The following is a 20884-nucleotide window of genomic DNA, read 5'->3' on the forward strand; positions in this document are numbered from 1 at the left end:
ACAGTTTAGCTTCAAAGCGGCAGTTAGCATCAGCTTCCAGGCAACGGTATTTCATCACTTATCATAAGCTTTCGTAGTTTGCCCCTGGCCCTGCTCCCCAGTGAAGCAAGTCCATTAATCTAAAGTTAACTTGTCACCACTCATTGGCAGACTCTGAGCTTTTACCTGGCCACAGAAGAATGTGACTTCATATTTATAGCTCTGACATACATCAGATTTAAAGCAAAAATCTAATCTAGCTCCACTTGTAATCTCAGCTTAAACTCCCCCTTCTCCTTCTCTCTTTCCCCTGATAATTTGACAAAACAAACAGCATAAATTAAACAAAAAACTTCATAGGTCACATTACTACTCTTTTGTGGAATCATATCAAAATAATAACAACAACAATAATAATTTGCTTTCCATAAATTACCCAAGTAAAATATTCAGGATTCTAACTAGTACATCTGAACAAGATAGGATGCAAAAGTATAGCAAATCAAATTTACTTACTTGACATTTCTGACGCAACTGTCGTAGTTCTTTTATAACTGGGGCTAGAGCTGACTTCTTCTCAGATACCAGTGAATTCAGTTTTTTTACCTGTCATTTAAACAAAATACATGAGCTCTAAAAAAATAATTCAAAAAAGCAAAAATACTACATGCATAAATATATTTATTAAAGTGTTATATAAAAGAGTAAAACTGTAAATTACTTCCAAACCAAACAATGGGGAAATGATTTAGTAAATGTTGTTTCAGTTAGATGGAATAGCATTTAACTATTCAAAAGGTCAGTTATTAAGACTGCAAACCATATGGGAAAATATTTGTAATCTAACATTGAATGATGAAAACAAATTAGAAAGTTGCCTGAATACAACTACAATCATGTTGTATTATTAAAAAATACGTAATTATGTAGATTATACAATATATACATAACATGATGGAGCGATACTCAAAATACATAATAACCCAAAGGATATAAGTAATGACCAATCAAAATGGGCACCAGCCATAGAGACTAATGGGGTCTTGAAGTCCTCTGCTTTTTTTTTTTTTTTTTAAAGATTTTATTTATTTATTCGACAGAGATAGAGACTGCCAGCGAGAGAGGGAACACAAGCAGGGGGAGTGGGAGAGGAAGAGAGACTGCCAGCGAGAGAGGGAACACAAGCAGGGGGAGTGGGAGAGGAAGAAGCAGGCTCATAGCGGAAGAGCCTGATGTGGGGCTCGATCCCAGATCGCCAGGATCACGCCCTGAGCCAAAGGCAGACGCTTAACTGCTGTACCACCCAGGCACCCCTGAAGTCCTCTGCTTTTTAAGAGTCAGATTGTAGTGAGATCCAGAGGGTTCTGGGGAAATGACCGATGTGGAAAAGACAGGTGGAAGTGGGTACTCTGAAGTCTGAGGCAGCAGCTATTTATCAATAAGGAAGGAAAGATTTCAACATTTTAATGTCTGATGAAGCTGCACCAGTGCATTCAGTCTGAACAGCAGCTCCAAATACAGAAAGATACTAAGGACACAAAAATGAAGTAATTTTATTAGTTAGAGTGGTATGATTTGGGAAAACTTATTTTTAATCTTAAATATTTCTTTAATGTTCTTTAAAATTTTCTTTAATGTAACTTTTACACACTTCAAAAACCGCAAAGATAAGGCAGGCATTTCAATACATATTTCTATAGGGTATTTAATAAGCCCATCGTGTTTCCTTGGAAAAAGAGCCCTGAAAAATGCATAAATTATGACAAGTCAAACAACTTACTAGAATGGAAACATTCAGAAGAGACTGCTAAAGATAGATGAAAGAATATAAAGTAAACAATGTGCAGAAATGAAAATTTGAGTGTTTCACAAAACAAAACACAAAAACATCTGCCTCTAGCTACATAATTTAAAAAAACTATTAAAAAAAAAGTGTAATCGGGGCGCCTGGGTGGCTCAGTTGGTTAAGCGTCTGCCTTTGGCTCAGGTATGATCTCAGGGTCCTGGGATTGAGCCCCGCATAGGGTTCCCTGCTCAGCGAGGAGTCTGCTTCTCCCTCTCCCTCTGCTTCTCCCCACCCGGCTCTTACTTTCTTTCTCAAATAAATAAATAGAGTCTTTGAGGAAAAAAATCAAGCGGATGCTTGGGTGGCTCAGTCGGTTAAGCGTCTGCCTTTGGCTCAAGTCATGATCCCAGGTCCTTGGCATCAAGTCCTGTGTTGGGCTCCTTCCTCTGTAGGGAACCTGCTTCTCCCTCTGCCTGCCCTGCCTGCCACTCCCCCTGCTTGTGCTCTCTCTCTCTGACAAATAAATGAATAAATAATCTAAAAAAAAAAAAAGGAAAGAAAGAAAGAAAAAAAAAATCAAGCGTAATCACCATTTCAGACATGTTGTCGAGTGTTCGGCCTTTCATCTCATCAACCTCAGTCTTCAGTGCAGATACCCGTTCTAGCTCTTCCTGGGTGTAACTATATCCAGATATACCCTTTTTCTCTTCAATAGTTTGCTGAAAGTAAAGAATAAAAGTAGGTGTCAAAAATGGGGTCCACAAAATGGGTGTCTAAACCTCGATGATTCCATAAGAGGTGTACAGATTTAAAACATAACAATAAAGTTATAAATAAATTAGCTTAGAATCATAAATAATAAATTTTATTGACAATAATTACATACCTTTATATGTTATAAACTTGCACTAAATTTTACTTTGGTATCCTTGGGTGCATAGTATTTCTAATTTTAGCACTCAATAAATATTTGGTGACTAAATGAATTCTCAAGTGATCAATATATTTGCATTCACTCACCCATCCAATATTTATTATATACCTAAATATGCTGAGCATAGGTCTAAGCACCAGATATACAGCAGTGAACAAAACAGGGAAAGAAAAAAAACCCTCCCTCACAGAGCTTACTTCTAGTGAGAAAGTAAACAAGCAATATGTAGACAAATAAAACACATAACGTGTGAGATGAGAGTGGGGTTGGAATCTTAAATAACAGGGTGGTTAGAGAAGGTCTTTCTGAGAAGATGACATCTGAGCAAAGCCCGAATGAAGTGAGGGAGCAAGTCATACAGATCTCCACATGATCAGCAAGTGCAAAAGACATGTTCTTTCCAAGAAATAGCTAAGATACTGATGGAGCCGAAAACAGAGCGAGAATGAGGTTGGCGGGAGGGATAATACAGGACTCAGATGATTTGCTGGAACAGTCTCAGTTAATGCCTATCGTCCTTCGCATTTTCAAAAGTGTTCTACTTTAGATGATGAATTATATGGTTACTTTATTTTTAGGCCAATGAAAGAGCTTGGGCTTATTTTAAATGAGATGGGAGACTTGTTGGGTGGTTCAGAGTAAAGGAATTTTAAAATGGCCACTTTAACATCTGTGCTGAGATCAAACTATAGAGGGACAAAGGAAGCCAATTAGAAGACTACTCCAATAATTCAGGTTAGAGATAATGGCAGCATGAACCAGATGGTGGTGGTAGAGGTAATGAGAAGTGGTTGTGTATCTATTTTAAAGGTAGATGCAACAATATATTATGACAGATTAGATGTAGGGTGTGAGGGAAAATGAGGGGTAAAGAATGATAAAAGTTTCTGGCCTGCAGAACTGAGGGGATGGAGCTACCATTTGTTGAAATGAGAAAGACTCAGTAAGACCAGGTTTGAGGGAGTAATGAAGATCGGAAATTTAGTTTGGGACATTTAAAAATTTTGAAATGTCTAGTAGATATTCAGTAAGAGGTCAAGATGTTATAAGACTGGAATTCGAGGAGAAATCTAGGCTAGAGATATAGAGTTGGGAGTTGTCTGCATAGAGAAGGTCTTTAAAGCTATGAGACAGGATAAGATCACCAAGGGAGTAAAAGAAGAGAAGAGATCCAAGGGCTAAGCCTGAGGAACTCCAATTTTTAGACCTTGGAGAAATGAGAAGAAATCAGCCACGGAGTAGGTATAGGAGTGATAGTAAGGGAGAAAAACAAGGAGAGTGTAGTTTACTAGAAGATAAGTAAAGGAAGAGGAAGTAGAGTGATCTATGTCAAACACTGCTAATAGGCCAAGTAGGAAAAGGACTAAGAATTGCTCACTGGATTTAGCAGTGTGAGGCACTGGTGATCTTGATAAGAGAAATTTTAGCACAATGACCTGACTGGAGAGGGTTCAAAACAGGATGGAAGAACCAAAAGGAAACAAAGAAAAGGAGAGAGGGAATGGAAGAAGAGTTGGAATTTGGGGCTGCCAATAAAATTAAGACTCCTTAGAAAGGAGTAGAGAGAACTATAGAGTATTAGCTCAGAATTCTGTATGCAATTTCCTCTTTGGGCGTTACCAAATCCTAAGCTGTGCACAAGGAGGGTAAGGCTCCTAGTAACCAAGTGGAAATCAGTAGATGGGTGACTAAAAAACTGGGCAAAGACTTCAGTATCTCATAGTGCTAGGGAGACAGAGGTAGGAGTTCAAGACTAGTCAAAGTATGTTGCTCCAGACTATCAGCTGAAATCCCAGAAAGACTACTCCTAAGGAGTAAGGGTCATAACCCAAGAGTAAGGGTTAGGCTCAAGAATTAAGGACTACTTCCTGGGAGTAGAGTTTCTGCCTCAGGTATAAGGGCTGCATCTTAGGAGTAAGAGAAAAATATCAGCTTTAGTAAAACTGGGCCAAGATGATCTATGAGGAAAAAAATCAAATGTTCTTTTAAGGAAGGAAGTGTTTCCAGAGCCTGACATTCAATAAAAAAGTACTAGGTAAGCAAAGTAACAGGAACAAATGTCTGAAAATCAAGGGGAAAAAATACAGATAATAGAAACAGACACCCAGATGAATTTATCAGGTAGAACATTTAAAATAGCTATGATTATTATATTCAAGACAATAAATGAAAAGTTGGAGAATGTTACAGATAACTGGAATCTATAAAATAAAATAAAATGGAAATTCTAGAACTGAGAATGGTAATAAGTGATATTCAGAATTCAATACATAGATTACATAGCAGATTAGACACAAAAGATTAATGAATTAGAAGATGGCACAGCAGAAAAAAATTCATATTAAGTCACCGAGAGCAAAAATAATGGAAAATGGTGGGGGGGAGGGCAAAACAGGGGCACCTGGGTATCTTACTCCACCAGGCAGCCAACTCTTGATTTTGGCTCAGGTCATGATCTCAGGGTTTTGGAATTGAGCCCCATCATGGGCTCAGTGTGGAGCCTGCTTAAGATTCTCTTTCTCCCTCTCTCTCTGCCCCTCCCCCTGCTCATGTTCTCTCTCTAAAAATAACCAAATTAAAAAAAAAAAAAAAAAAAGCAAAACACAAAACCCATAATATACATGGTAAATAGTGAAAAAGCCTAACATATATGTAACTTTAACTGTAGCTCAGGGAAGGGAGAGAAGAGGATGAGATTATAATATTTAAAGAAATACTGGCTGAGAACTTTTCAGAAACTGACAAAAGACATTAAGACCACAGATTTAAGAAGCTTCACAGACCCCACCAGATAAATAAAGAAAAACCTAGGAAAATCATAGTAAAATTGTTGAAAAACCAAAGACAGGAAAAAAAAAATCTTAGCAACCAGAGAATAACATACTACCTTAAAAAACAACAAGTAATAATCAAAGCCAGAAGCCAATGGAATTAAGTCTTTAAAGAAGTGCTGAAAGAAAATAACTGCCACCCAAAAATTCTATATTCAGTGAAAATGTGCTTCAAAATGAAGGTACAATAAAGATGTTTTAAGAGTGGGCCCTAGGAAGGCCTGCAGGCCAGCTGTGGGCTAATAAAGAGGGCAGTTGTTCTCAAAAGAAAAAAAAAAAGATGTTTTAAGAAAAACAAAAATTGAGAGGATTTATCACCAGCAGACCTCTACTGAATGAAATACTGAATATGAGATCCCAGTAGAATAATGATGCAGGAAGGAAAGAGCCATGAAACAGATAGATAAATCTAGAATAATATTAAATATAATAATATCATGTGGATTCAAGTTATATATAGAACTTAAAAATATATATCCACAATAGCACAAAACATGAGAAAGAGGTATATGGAGTTAAAGTGTTTTAAGTTTCTTGAGTTGCCCAGGATATAGTAAAATAGGAAAGACTGTAATCAGTCAAAAGTGCATGTTATAGTTTCTGGCATAAGCACTAAAAAATAAGAGATAATAAAAGGAAGCTATAACTAGTAAGCTAAAAGAGGGGAAACATGGAAGATAAAAATACTTGAGTAATGCAAACATCAAGGGGAAGAAAGGAGAAAAAGGAATGAAGAACGGATGGAACAAATAGAAAACTTTGAAAAATCAGTAATTACGTTAAAGTTAAAGAAATTAAGTACTTCAGTGAATAGACAAAGACTGCCAGATGGAACCAGAGTGCATAATGCTAAGCAAAATAAGTCAATCACAGAAAGGCAAATACCATATGATTTTGCTCATGTGTGGAATTTAAGAAACAAAACAGTTGAACATAGGGGAAGGGAAGGAAAAATAAAATAAGATATAAACACAGAGGGAGGCAAACCATAAGAGACTCTTAACAATAGGGAACAAACAGGGTTGCTAGAGGGGAGGTGGGTGAGGAAATGGGGTAAATGAGTGATGGGCATTAAGGAGGGTTCTTGCAATGAGCACTGGGTGTTATATGCAAGTGATGAATCACTAAATTTTATCCCTGAAACGAATACTACACTGTATGTTAACTAACTACAACTTAAATAAAATCTTGGGAGAAAAAAAAAGACAAAGATTGCCACACTGTATAAAAATATAAAGCAACTAACTATTTATATATATATATATATATATACATATATATATATATTTCTTTTTTTAAAAAAGATTTTATTGATTTATTTGAGAGAGAGGGAGAGAGAGAGCGTGCACACACAAGCAGGGGGGAGAGGAAGAAGCAGGTTCCCGGCTGAGCTGGGAGCCTGACACGGGGCTAGATCCCAGGACCCTGGGACCATGACCTGAGCTGAAGGTAGACACCCAACGGACTGAGCCACCCAGGTGCCTCTATAAAGCTAACTATATATTTCTTACAAAATATATACAATATTTATAAAGATGGAGAAAGGTTGAAAGGATGCAAAAGATATATGTCTTTTAAATATTAACTAGAAGAAAGTTTGTGAGGCTGTGTTAATAACAGATAAGTATATTTTAAGGCAAAAGGTATTATGAGATAAAAAAAAGTATATTTCCTAATTATCAAAGGGCCAATTTAACAGGAAGGTAACGAATAGCAGCACTGTCCACAATAGCCAGATTGTGCAAGGAGCTGAGATGCCCTTCAACAGATGACTGGATTAAGAAGATGTGGTCCATATATACAATGGAATATTACTCAGCCATCAAAAAGAATGATTTCACAACATTTGCAGCAACATGGACGGGACTAGAGGAGATAATGCTAAGCGAAATAAGTCAAGCAGTGAAAGACAATTATCATATGGTTTCAGTAATTTATGGAACATAAGAAGTAGAAAGATCAGCAGGAGAAGAAAGGGAAGAAGGAAGGGGGGGTAAACAGAAGAGGGAATGAACCATGAGAGACTATGGACTCTGGGAAACAAACTGAGGGCTTTAAAGGGGAGGGGGGTGGGGGGTTGGGATAGGCCGGTGATGGGTATCAAGGAGGGCACGTATTGCATGGTGCACTGGGTGTTATATGCAAGTAATGAATCATGGAACTTTACATCAAAAACTTGGGATGTACTGTATTGTGACTAACATAATAAAATATTATTATAAAAAAACAGGAAGGTAACGATACTAGATTTGTATGGACTAATAACATAATCTCAGGATATTTGCAGTGGATATTGTGGGTGCCCTGTCCTGATCTGCTTACTGGGCCAGTGTACCTATCCCTTAGCTGTTGTGAGAATTGGCTATTAATGGCTTACAGCCACCCCTTCTTTAAAGTGTGCCCTTGGCTGAATAGGAACTGTATCACACCACTTCCTGGGTCGTAGTAAGGGTCCACAGCACATGACTGAGAGTGGGGGACAAAAAGGCAATTTTCTTGCCTAAAGATGAGACTAATTTTGTGATGAAATTTGTGTTCTAGAGCTCCTCATGGGATCAGACTGAAACTAGACTCCAGATGAATCCACTTTTCCTCACTACTTCATTCTGGTTCCTTCACTTCCTTTCTCCTAAGACCACTCTCTGACTTAATCATATGAAGAATAAGAATTCTTGTTTCAGGGGCGCCTGGGTGGCTCAGTTGGTTAAGCAGCTGCCTTCGGCTCAGGTCATGATCCCAGCATCCTGGGATCGAGCCCCACATCAGGCAGTCTCCTTGTTCAGTGGAGAGCCTGCTTCTCCCTCTCCCTCTGCCAGCCACTCTGCCTACTTGTGCTCTCTCTCTCTCTGTCAAATAAATAAATAAAAATCTTAAAAAAAAAAAAAAAGAATTCTTATTTCAGGTTCTGCTTCCAGAGAACCTGACCAAACTATAAAAATGGGCTTCTAGAGTGGGATTACTCACTGAATGAATGGAACTGAAGGGTCCATCACTGGTGGCAGGGTGAATATTGTTAGTTCCATGCATGTTATGGCAGTGCAATTGCTGAGACTTGTGGTGAACTGAGGCGGAGTATAAGTGGAAGGTGACTGTAGTGGTCATGAGAATGGACTGCTCAGGTCTCTTCGGGAGAGCCTGCTGAAACGGACTTGACTGATAGACAAAACTGCTGCCCCCCTGTATCCACCGTCATGTTCCTACCAAGCCCATGCTTCTCCCAGGCTGCTCCTAGCATGACTGAGCATGGCAATCGTACTAGTGCTGGCCTGTTCCTGCCTGACAGGGGACTCCTCTAGTGGGTGACTAGCTCAGGCACTCCCCCCATCCTGACCAAAACTTTCGTAAAACTGTGCTGCAGTCTGAGGTTCTTCCTACACAATCCTTCTTCTTTTTCTCTCCCGTCACGGGTGTCAGACCTACATTAGGGCCTAATGGTTTTCCCTGCCTCGTTTTGCTCCCTTCCCTTTATCTTTCACAATATTTCCCCCAGCAAATCTCTTGTACATCTAATCCCACCTTGGTGTCTGCTTCTTGAACTGTCACACGGATGCACTAGCTGGTACAATGTTGCTGGTATTTGGGAAGTATGCAGAAATAATAACTAAAGGGACAATGGAACTGGGGTGGCTGTTGCAATGCTCCATTTCTAGTTGAAGAGATAAAGTGACAGGCTCAAATATATTAATCATTAATTTAAAGCAAAGTGATAAAGTCAGAGAACCTTCTTAGGAGCTTTAAAGAAACCCTCATTTCCTATGGCTGAAGGGCAGAGAAAGCTGAAAACCAGGCACACAAGTTAATTGTCAGCAGGGCAAAACTTCAGAGAAGGCTGAATATATTCTATGACAAAGTCAGGGCTCTAAGAAAGGGTACTACTGAGTCTAGGATGGAATACCTGCATAGACTTGCTTGAGAACCCTGAACCCCCCCTAGATTATCTTATATCCTCTGGGCAGTGGCAAGTGGCTTAGCTTGTTGGTCAGGGGCCTGGGAGAATTAGGTACCAGGATTGGAAGAATGGGGACACAGAGGTCTGGGAAAGAGGCATGCAGATAGATCTACGGGAATAACACACTAAGTGTAAAGATCTTTTCTTTTCATCATATGCTAATGGCCACTACAGAACATCCAAAGCAGAGGAGAGCACTAAACAACCAGTGGAAAGGATGATTTGGCCAGTAGATGTCAGGCACCCTCTGTCATTGGCCACCCAGTGCTTGGACAATGGGCTCATGAACAGAATGGCTATGCTGGCAAGGATGGAGGCTAAGCAAGGGCCAAATAGCATGCGCTCTCTCTCGCCAATGCCCACCTAGCTATTCCCACTGCCAAATGTCTGACCTGGCAACAATAGAGAGACCAATACTGAGCTCTAGATATGGAATCACACCTTGAGGAAACCAATCATCTTTCTGCCTTGAAAAGGGCAACATTTCATTCTGACCTGGACTGACCCATATTCTGGGTAAGTATTTGCTTTTCTTGCCCACAGTACTTCAGCCAGCATCACTATCCAAGAGCTCAGAGTATCTGGTCTACTGATGTGGAATTCTGTATAATACCACTCAGACCATGGGATTACTTTATGGCAAAGGAGATATGGGGATGGACGCATGACCATCAGATTCAGTCACTGTACCACATAACACACCATCAAGGAAGCTAATACCCTGACAGACTGGTAGAAGGGCCTTGTGAAGGTACAACCAAGGTACAGCTTAAAGTCGATGGCCTGTGAGGATGAGTTCTATTCTTCAGGATGGATGGAGTGTACATTTTAAACCAATGCCCACCATTTGGTGCTGTGTTGCAAACAGAAAGAATACATGGGTCTTGGAACTACAGAATATGAGTGTCACCACTCACTAGGATGCCCACTCATCCACTTAGGGAATTGTGTTTCCCTTCCTGACACCTTTAGGCTCTGTAGGTGTAGATGTTCTGGTTTCCAGAGTGGGCATGCTTTCACCAGAAGGCACATTAAAAGGCCTTTAAACTTAATGCTCTGGCTACCATCTTGTACTTGGGCTCCTTATGCCTGTAGAACAGCAGGCAAAGAAAAGAGTTATTATAGTGACAGGACATCATGCTATACAAATGCTGCTGTATAGTAAGGGCAGATAGGAATATGTTTGGCACTCAGGTGATCCATTAGGGCATATCTTGGTACTCCCATGCCCCGTTTTAACAGTAAATGAGTAATTACAGCAACACAGCCTGCTAAGGTCATGGTTCCTAGAGTCTCACACCTCTTAAAGATGAGGGACTGGGTCATCCCACCAGGAAAGTTATTTAGACCAGTGAAGGTGCTAGCCAAACATGAGGGAAATCTAGAGTGGATGGCAAAGGAAGATGTCGAGTATTACTATATGTCCTTGGGACTAAATGTAGCAGTGAGAGTTTTCATTTGTCCTATTAACCCTCCTCCTACAAATTTTCCTAGAAATTGTGACCAACCGGATTCCTGTAGAAGCTATACCGAAACAGAGTCAGTTTAACATGAGAAACAGGTAGATATCAGCATTGCAAGGGCTAGATTTTAATGGATGTTGTTGGTGCCTCACTCAGACCTCATCTGCAACCTGCCATGAGAGTTGTTAATTGCTAAAGGTTCACAGTTGCCCCCTTTTCCAGAGGATGCCTTCCCATTGGGCTAGGAGGTTACACTCTGCCACAGCCACTGACTAACTGATACGGGAGTAAGAAGGGCCAGCCCCTTTGCCTCAAGATGGAATCAACTTCATACTGCAATTTGACCTCCAAAGTTCCTCACAGAAACAAAATGAAGCTGTCTAGTCAGAACTACATCCTTGCTTGGCTCTTTTCTGCTGCCCTATCTTCTTCCCTCGCTCCCCTTCTTCTGAAGGCACTCCCTCCCTCAATAAGTCACTTGTACAAAATACTCCCCTCTCAGGCTCTGCTTCTAGGGAATCCAACTTAAGAAAAAATGTAAAGAAAAAACTGATGGAACAAAAAAAGAAGCAGACAAAGCAATAATCATACAGATTTTAACACACCTCTCTCAATAACTAATGGAACAAGCAGACAAAAATCTCAATAGGAATATGGAAGATTTGAAATCATGGTTAACACACTTGACTGAATTGACATATAGAGAACACCATCCCCAACACCTGCAGAATACACATTCTTCTCAACTGTGCTGGGACAATTACCAAAATAGACCATTTGCTGGATCATAATGCAATACTTAACAAATTTCAAAGGACTAAAATTACACTGAATGTTCTCTGGTCACAGTGGAAATAAGGTAGAAGTCAATAACAGAAAGGTAACTAGAACATGTTTGGTTTTAAGCAACATTTGGTTTTAAGCAATAATCCATAGATCAAAGAAATCATAATGGAAATTAGAAAATATTTTTGAAGTGAACAATAACACAATTACTACCTATCAATTTTGAAAGTAGTGCCATTATGCATAGTAAATTTTCTATCTTAAGCTCCCTAGAAGCAAACAATATTCAACAGCATGAGACAGAAAGTTCATATTGCCAGCTAACCACAACTGGTTGAAACTTCATTCACATCCACCATATTAATGCTAACTGGTAAATCAACATCGTGATGAAATAATTTTCCCGTGGGTGAAAGGAACAAAAATCCAAATCAAGAAAATTCTGAGGAACTGTGTCCACAATGAGAGATTTTGCTGTCAGAGTGACCACTCTGGGCTTAACTCTTTCCTGACAACTAAGGCACAAATACATAAGGAATAAGCCTGCAGGCAAACTTCCATATGGTACCTTTCCTAGACATTTCTTTCCAGAACTCCACAGAAGTAGTTGATGAGAAATTTCTGCCCAGCAGGCCATGATAAATATTTTATAGTCACTTTCTTGGTATGATAATTTTTCTCATATTAACTATCTAACCAAAGAAAAATCTACTTGGAATTCAACTTCTATTAATTACCCCAAAGTCAGCACACATGAAAAAGCTAGTATTTACTGCTACATTAAAAAATAAATGAATCAGGGTGCACCTGGGTGGCTCAGTTCGTTAAGCATTTGACCCTTGGTTTCGACTCAGGTGACTCAGGTCAGAGCAGAGTCTGCTTGAGATTCTCTCCCTCTCCCTCTGCCCCACCCCTGCTCACACACATGCACATGCTCTCTCTCTAAAATAAAATAAATAAAATCTTTAAAATAAGTAAATAAATAAATAGGCTTATACGATAGCTCTGTAATTAATCAGAGAACATTAATAATTTTACGGTGTTTTCAGTAAAAACAATGACCTCACTATACAGCTATAACCCATAAACCTCCTGGCATTTATATTTCTAGCACTCCAAGATAATATCGCATTACCAGTTGATGTTGAATATTTTCATGACGTTGCTTAAGAAGTTCTTCTGTCCTCTGCAAGAGACCGAATTCAGCTTTAAATTCAGCTATTATTTGATGCTTCTTTTTGAAAACTGTACTCTTGCTTCGAAGTTTACTGACATATCGTTTGAACTATAAAAGAATAAAACATACAACCTCATGAGTAGAAAAGTCATTGTTAAACATATATAACCTCAGTGTATTAGAAAAACTTTACTGTCTCCTGTCCAACATGGGTATCACAAGTATATAATAATAACTTACTTTTTTTTTATAATTTTGTTATATTAGTGACCATACAGTACATCCCCAGTTTTTGATGCAGTGTTCCATGATTCATTATTTGCATATAACACCCAGTGCACCATGCAATATGTGCCCTCCTACTACCCATCACCAGCCTATCCCAATCCCCCACCCCCCTCCCCTCTGAAGCCCTCAGTTTGTTTCCCAGAGTCCACAGTCTCTCATGGTTCATTCCCCCTTCTGTTTACCCCTCCTTCATTCTTCCCTTCCTTCTCCTATCGATCTTCCTGTATGATTGATTGATTGATTGATTGATGTTTTTTTTATTACATTACATTAGTCACCATACAGTACATCCCTGGTTTCTGATGCAAGGTTCGATGATTCACTAGTTGCGTATAACACCCAGTGCACCATGCAATATGTGCCTGTGCCTTCCTTACTACCCATCACCAGTCTATCCCATTCCCCCACTCCCCTCCCCTCTGAAGCCCTCAGTTTGTTTCTCAGAGTCCATAGTCTCCCATGCTTCACTCCCCCTTCTGATTACCCCCCTTTCTATATCCCTTTCTTCCCCTACCGATCTTCCTAGTTCTTATGTTTCATAGATGAGAGAAATCATATGATAATTGTCTTTCTCTGCTTGACTTATTTCACTTAGCATTATCTCCTCCAGTGCCGTCCATGTTGCAGCAAATGTTGAGAACTCGTTCTTTCTGATAGCTGAGTAATATTCCATTGTATATATGGACCACATCGGAAAACTTGGAAAGACTAACTGCTCAATTAAAATATTTTGTGTGATTTTAATTTTTGGACCCATCTAAATATCGTAAATGCCTTCATAAAAGCTATCTGTTTTAGGCTTTACAAATAAAAATTTTAAAAACCAGAAACTCAACCCTATAAAAGTAAAAAGCTTAAAAAATAAGGAGAAGAAGGAGAAGGAGGAGAAGAAGAAAAAGTAGGAAACCAACTCTGGCTGTGATCTTCTATCTCTTGCATATTGTACTATTTTGGTAGCACTGCATCTACTGAGATTAATATAGTCAACCAGAATAGTTAACACTTGTAGCTACTGTTTATCATTTAAGAAATGTACTGTGACCATATACACTAAAAAGCATCTAAGACGTTGGGATGAAACTCATCCCAAACCTTAAAAAGCTAAGAATATTCCAAGTTAGTGGGAGCTGACTGTTGCTTAATTCAGCTATTTACCTACTAATGATAAAAGTTATAACTACTCTAATGGAAAGACCCCACTATTAAGTAATACCAACTATAGTTTGGAAAGGCAAATGAAATGAACAGGAATTAAAGGAATTCATTTGATAAACAGTACTTACTAACTATTATGTACTAGGCACTGTGCCAGACACGGAGAATACAACTCTAAACAAGATACTCAGAAATCCTGCCCTCACCAAGCTTAAGGAAATAGTGGCAAAAACAAACATCGAACTGATGTTTACAACCACCATGAACATTATGAAGAAGTAAAGTGGTCCTGAGAATAAATAACAGGAGTTTAACATATGTTGGGATGAAGGCAGGAAAGGTGGGTCTTGGGATTTAGGGGAGGTGGATTATGGCAAGCTTCTCAAAATAATTATATTTAAGCCAAGATGAAGAAGTAAGAGTGTGCTGGAGGTAGGAGGAAGAGGCAAAGAAGAACATTCCAGGTAGAGGAAACAGAAGGTATAAAGATCCTGGCTCATTAAAAGTATTGCTTGATTTAAGAAGCAAATGCCAAAAGCAAATGTGAGAAATTTCTGGTATTTCTGAAACAGAACATAATACTTAAAAAAAAAAATCCTTCCTCTTACATACCATATTACTAATAATTTTCAGATCTTTTTTACTACATAAAATAAATCTTCCTGCTCTATCCTTTTATTAACTACATTATAAAGAAAATTTCCAAGTAAGAATTTGGCCTGTTATATTTAAGCACATCACTTCAAAACAAAATAAGTTTCCATTTTACCTAATACAAGGTAATTCTTTTTTTGGAAATTTTTATTTTATTTTTTAAAAAGATTTTATTTATTTATTTTAGAGACAGAAAGTGTGAGCAGGGGGAGGATAAAAGGAGGAGGGAGAGGGAGAGAGAATCTCAAGCAGACTCTGTGCTGAGCATGGAGCCCGGTGTGGGGCTTGACCTCATGACCCCAAAATCATGACCTGAGCCAAAGTCTAGAGTCAGATGCTTAACCAACTGAGCCACCCAGGCGCCCCATTACTTTTATTATTTATAAAATTACTTATAACTCTTCTCAAGTTAGCCTTTGAAATGATTGGGTATTAAAAAGGCTAAGATTCTCAAAGAATTACCTTGTAGGAGAATGTGGGTGGCTCAATAGGTTAAGCATCCAACGCCTGATTTCGGCTTAGCTCACGATCTCAGGTATTGAGCACCACAACAGGCTCTTTGCCAGGCATGGAGCCTGCTTAAGATTCTCTCACTATTCCTCTGCTCCTCCCCCTATAAATAATAATAATAATAATAGTAATAATAATGAAAGTAATTAACATATTACTGAAATTTTGGAAAACAGAAAAAGAGGAAAAAATCACTCAAAGCCACTATTCCAATGCAAGTTCCACTACCATGTTGCTATTTTTCCTTCTAATTTTTAAGGCTACACATAAGGGCAATAATTCTAAATTGTAAGGTAGTAAAATAAGAAGCACAGCATTTCTAAAATTTAGGTGATATTTTTCCTTAAAGACTTGATTTTTCAGTACACAAAGAAAGTCCTCAACAATAGTAAGATTAAAAATTTTTCACATAAAAATAACTGTCTAATTCCTAGTTTAGACATTTTTTAAAACTTGACTTAAACTTTGAAAGAAATGAAGAACCCACTGTGTTTTAGAAGAAAGTTCAAAATATTTTTCTGTGATTAAGTTAGTTTTAATAGTAAGGAATCCAGCCCACACACAGCAAATTATTAATGGCTGGATTACAGGAATGGTTTAAAAATTTAAGTCATACCAATGTACCTAGAGTCCAATAACTTGCAATTTTTCCTTTTAAAGAATAAATGTGTAAGCCTGACATAACCACAGACTCAGAATCCCTAGAGCAACTATATGTTCTATTAAAAGTGTCCTGGGCAAAGTGCCCAAAATAAAATCAACCCTGTTCATCTGCTATCTTCTGTATTATCTAAGCCAATTTCCCCCTTCTTTATCTTGCTGTGCTCCAGAATTATTTTTAAAAGCTAAAACTTATAAATATTTTTGGTGGAAAAATAAGCCCACTAATTACTCAATATGCTCTATGCTAATTGGTTATTATTTGACATTCACAGGACAAACTACCTAAAGGAAGGGTAGTCAGGGCCAAATTAATGATGGTTATGTACAATTAAGCAATAGGTGGCCATCAAAGCACTCTAAGGGATCCACTACCCTGGATGAATTAGAGAAAAGAAAACACATTATCAATGTTTTTCCTCCATTGGAAGTTTCTTCTCACTATCATTTGGATTTTAGGTTATTTCTGAATTTTCAAGTTATTAAAAAAAACCATGATGAATATATTGAAGCTAAAACTTCAGAAACATTCTTATCAATTTCTATAGGACATACTTCCTGAAATGGTCAGAAGGAAATTAGGTTTTCTTTTCTTTCTTTCTTTCTTTCTTTCTTTCTTTTTGGATTTATTTATTTATTTATTTATTTATTTATTTATTTATTTATATTATGATGTGTTAGTCACCATACAGCACATCATTAGTTTTTGATGTACTGTTCCATGATTTGTTGTTTGCATATAACATCCAGTGTTCCATGAAATACGTGCCCTCCTTAATACCCATCACTGGGTTAGCCCATCCCCCTCTGAAACCCTCAGTTTGTTTCCCAGAGTCCATAGTCTCTTGTGGTTCATTTCCCCTTCTATTTACTCCCCCTTCATTATTCCCTTCCTTCTCCTACCCATCTCCCTGCTATTCCTTATGTTCCACAAATGAGTGAAACCATATAATTGTCCTTCTCTGCTTGACTTACTTCACTTAGCATAATCTCCTCCAGTCCCATCCATGTCGATGCAAATGTTGGGTAATCGTTCTTTCTGATGGCTGAGTAATATTCCATTGTATATATGGACCACATCTTCTTTATCCATTCGTCTGTTGAAGGGCATCTTGGCTCCTTCCACAGTTTGGCTATTGTGGACAATGCTGCTATGAACGTTGGGGAGCATATGGCCCTTCTCTTCCCTATGTCTGTATCTTTGGGGTAAACACCCAGTAGTGCAATTTCTGGGTCATAGGGCAGCTCTATTTTTAACTTTTTGAGGGACCTCCACACTGTTTTCCAGAATGGCTGTACCAACTTGCATTCCCACCAACAGTGTAAGAGGGTTCCCCTTTCCCCACACCCTCTCCAACAGGAAATAAGGTTTTCTATATTTTGTCAAACTGCCCTTCAAAAGCTATCTATAGTACTTTTAATAATTGTCAACATGATAATTAAAATAGTATTTTACTTTTTATTTGCATTTCTTTAATAAGGAAATTCACTTTTTTGTCATGTTCATTATTCATCTGGGGGAATTTTTTTAAGTGATTTGCCTGTCTTTGGCCCACTTTTTTATTGGAGCTTTTAATTTTCCTGTGTATCTGCAACAGTGATTCTCAAACATTTTGGCCTCAGGAACCCTTTTTGTATTTTTAAAATTATTAAAGTTCTCAAATTGTTTTTGTTTTTGTTTTTTTAAGATTTTATTTATTTATTTGACAGAGAGAGACAGCCAGCAAGAAAGGGAACACAAGCAGGGGGTGTGGGAGAGGAAGAAGGAGGCTCCTAGCAGAGAAGCCTGATGTGGGGCTCGATCTCAGAATGCTGGGATCACGCCCTGAGCCGAAGGCAGACGCTTAACGACTGCACCACCCAGGTGCCCCTCAAAGGGATTTTGTTTATGTAGACTACTGCTGTGGCAAATTTTGAGGGAAAAGAACATAATTTCAATTAATGGACCCCTTACTTCATAATATATAAAAATCAATTCCAACTGGATTACAAACTTAAATGTGAAAGATAAAACTAAACATCTTTTAGAATATAGGAAAATATCACCATACCTTTGAGATAGGAAAGGATTTCTTAAACAAGACACAAAGAGCACAAACTGAAAATAGATGATCAGTAAACTTGGCTAAAATCAAGTGGTAAAATCAAGAACTTTTGTTCATCAAAATAGATACTAAGAGATTAGGAAAATAAATCACAAATTGGGAGAGCATATTTGTAACACATTAAACCAATAAAGGATTTGTATCCAAAATACATAAATTAAACCTATAAATCAATAAATGAAAGACAAATAATCCAATAGAAAAATGGATAAAATACTCAAATAGTCATTTCACAGAAGAGAAATCCAAGATGGCCAATAAACATACTAAAAGATGCTCAACCTTATTAGTAATCAGTAATACAAATTAAAACCACAGTAAGATACTATTTTAACATCCATCCAATTAGCAAAAAGAAGTCCTTCAATACTAAGTGTTGGTGAAGATATGGAGGAAGTGGAACACCTGTATACCACTGGGAGTGGAGGATTTATAATTCAGAACAACAGTTTGGAAAACACTTCATATCTACTTCAGTTGACATTGTGTTCACCCTATGCCCCATCAACTCCACTCCAATGAATAGCAGGGCTTCTCAAACTTACCTATGGTGATGGGGCAGTTTTTAAAATTTCTAATCATTTGTAGAGTGGATACTTAAATAAAACAATAAAAATATTTAGGAAACATCACGTTACTATAAATGTTTCTAAATGCTTCTGCTCAGTTTATATGGTCATGGATTAGTAACTAACAGTTTGTGGGCTAGAACAGGACTTCAGACAACTCTTTGAATAAAACTGGTACAGAGCAGAGCTTTGTAAATGCAGTATGCTCCAGTGTACTCAGGTGGTGCAAATATTAAGTGCATGCCAAGATATTAATCCACTAAGACTCTGCAGCAGTTGGGCAAGATATTATAAAGAACTCCCAAGCCAGTCACCCTCAGCTATAAGCAGCTCTGTCCTTTTACCTCAGTATGCTAAACAATGATCAATTTTTTTTAAGTGTCATATTGTGAAAAAAGGTAGACCCTGCTCTGGGGAAATTCTGTTCATAGTCACATACATAAGAATGTTGACAGAAACACTGCAATAGCAAAAGACTGGAAAACGAGCCACAACAAATTGTTATATATTCAACTACATGTATACAGTGAAAGTAAATAATTTTAAGTTCAAGAAATAATGTAGAGCAAAACAAGTTACAGAATATATGGAGTGTGCTTCCATTAGTATTGCTTGGGAAAATTAAACAACATATTATTTAGGGATACAAATGTGTGATCAAACAGTAAATAAGAGTCAGAAAATACCTAACTTGAGATGGTGGTTACCTCGGAGAGGGATAGAAATCAAACAGTATAAAGGAGAGGCACACAGAGAACCTCAAAGGTTCTTTTTTTAAGCTGAGTGCGAAGTATATATATGTTCATGATCTCATTGTTCTTTAACTCTTCTCATATAATACACACACACACACACACACACACACACACACAAACACATTGTCACCTAACTTTACTTAACACCTACATTTTGAAAAGTAAATAAACATAAAAGAATCAATATAGAAGTTCCCAAATCTAACCAATGAGTTCCAGAAGAAGAGAATTTTTTCAAAAAGATTTTATTTATTTGACACAGAGAAAGAAAGAGCACAAAAGCAGGGGGAGCGGCAGGCAGAGGGAGAGGGAAAAGCAGGCTCCCTGTTGAGCGGAGAGCCAGACTCAGGGCTCAATCCCAGGACTCTGGGATCATGACCTGAATTGAAGGCAGACGCTTAACCAACTGAGCCACCCAGGCACCCCCAGAATTTTTTTTAAAGAGTAGAAATACAAGAAAATCTCCCAGGGGCCCCTGGTTGGCTCAGTCATTAAGCGTCTGCCTTTGGCTCAGGGCGTAATCCCGGGGTCCTGGGATCGAGCCCCGCATCAGGCTCCTCCGCTGGGAGCCTGCCTCTTCCTCTCCCACTCCCCCTGCTTGTGTTCCCTCTCTTGCTGGCTGTCTTTCTCTCTGTCAAATAAATAAATAAAAATCTTAAAAAAAAAAAAAAAGAAGAAGAAGAAGAAAAGAAAATCTCCCAAAACTGAAGGGTATAAAATAAGATTCTAAATTGAAAGGACCAATAGAATTCCCAGCTCAGTGAAAGAAGAAAAGATTATTTAAGCCCATAACCTTAAAAATTTAGAAAATCAGAGGTAAAGAGAGAATCCCAAAAGTTTCAAGAAGAGGTTTACCTCAAGAAGAGGTCACATCAAAGGACTGGGAATTATAACAGCCTCAGACAGCAACAATGAATACTAGAAGACAACAGAACAATGTCTTCAAACTTCTCAGGAAAAAAGATTTTCAACCAGAATTCATCATTCAGTCAAACTATCAATCATGTATGGAATGGAGTAAAGACAAGATGGAATAAAGACAGATGGAATAAAGACAGTTTCACATAAGCAAGATTCTCAGAAATTTACCTTCCAAATCCCTCTTTTTCAAGAACATTCTCTAGTACAACAAGGAAATAAACCAAGAAAGAGAAGCCTTGGGATGTAGAAAGCAGGGGATCCAAAACAGGAGAATGGTTAAAGAAATTTCCAGGATGATGACTGTGAAGCCCTAGATTACAGTTCACAGCAAGCCTACAGTTCACAGCAAGTCTAGATATAAA

At 38.1% G+C, this 20884-nt stretch overlaps 1 protein-coding gene across 3 annotated transcripts in view; it reads right to left on the reverse strand.

The window, feature by feature from the left end:
- The window catches only part of IFT81 (intraflagellar transport 81), a 180441-nt gene that overhangs the window by 21804 nt on the left and 137753 nt on the right, over positions 1-20884 (reverse strand). For all 3 annotated transcript variants that reach the window (XM_040619945.1, XM_008688868.2, XM_008688866.2), the window contains exons 14-16: positions 12864-13013; positions 2356-2484; positions 496-585 (exon numbers count right to left, since the gene is read on the reverse strand). In XM_040619945.1, the coding sequence (XP_040475879.1) occupies positions 496-585; positions 2356-2484; positions 12864-13013 (369 nt within the window). The remainder of the gene's footprint in view (positions 1-495; positions 586-2355; positions 2485-12863; positions 13014-20884) is intronic.

The sequence above is a fragment of the Ursus maritimus genome, unplaced genomic scaffold, assembly GCF_017311325.1.
Source record: "Ursus maritimus isolate PB19 unplaced genomic scaffold, ASM1731132v1 scaffold_33, whole genome shotgun sequence".
In the NCBI taxonomy this organism is placed as follows: domain Eukaryota; kingdom Metazoa; phylum Chordata; class Mammalia; order Carnivora; family Ursidae; genus Ursus; species Ursus maritimus.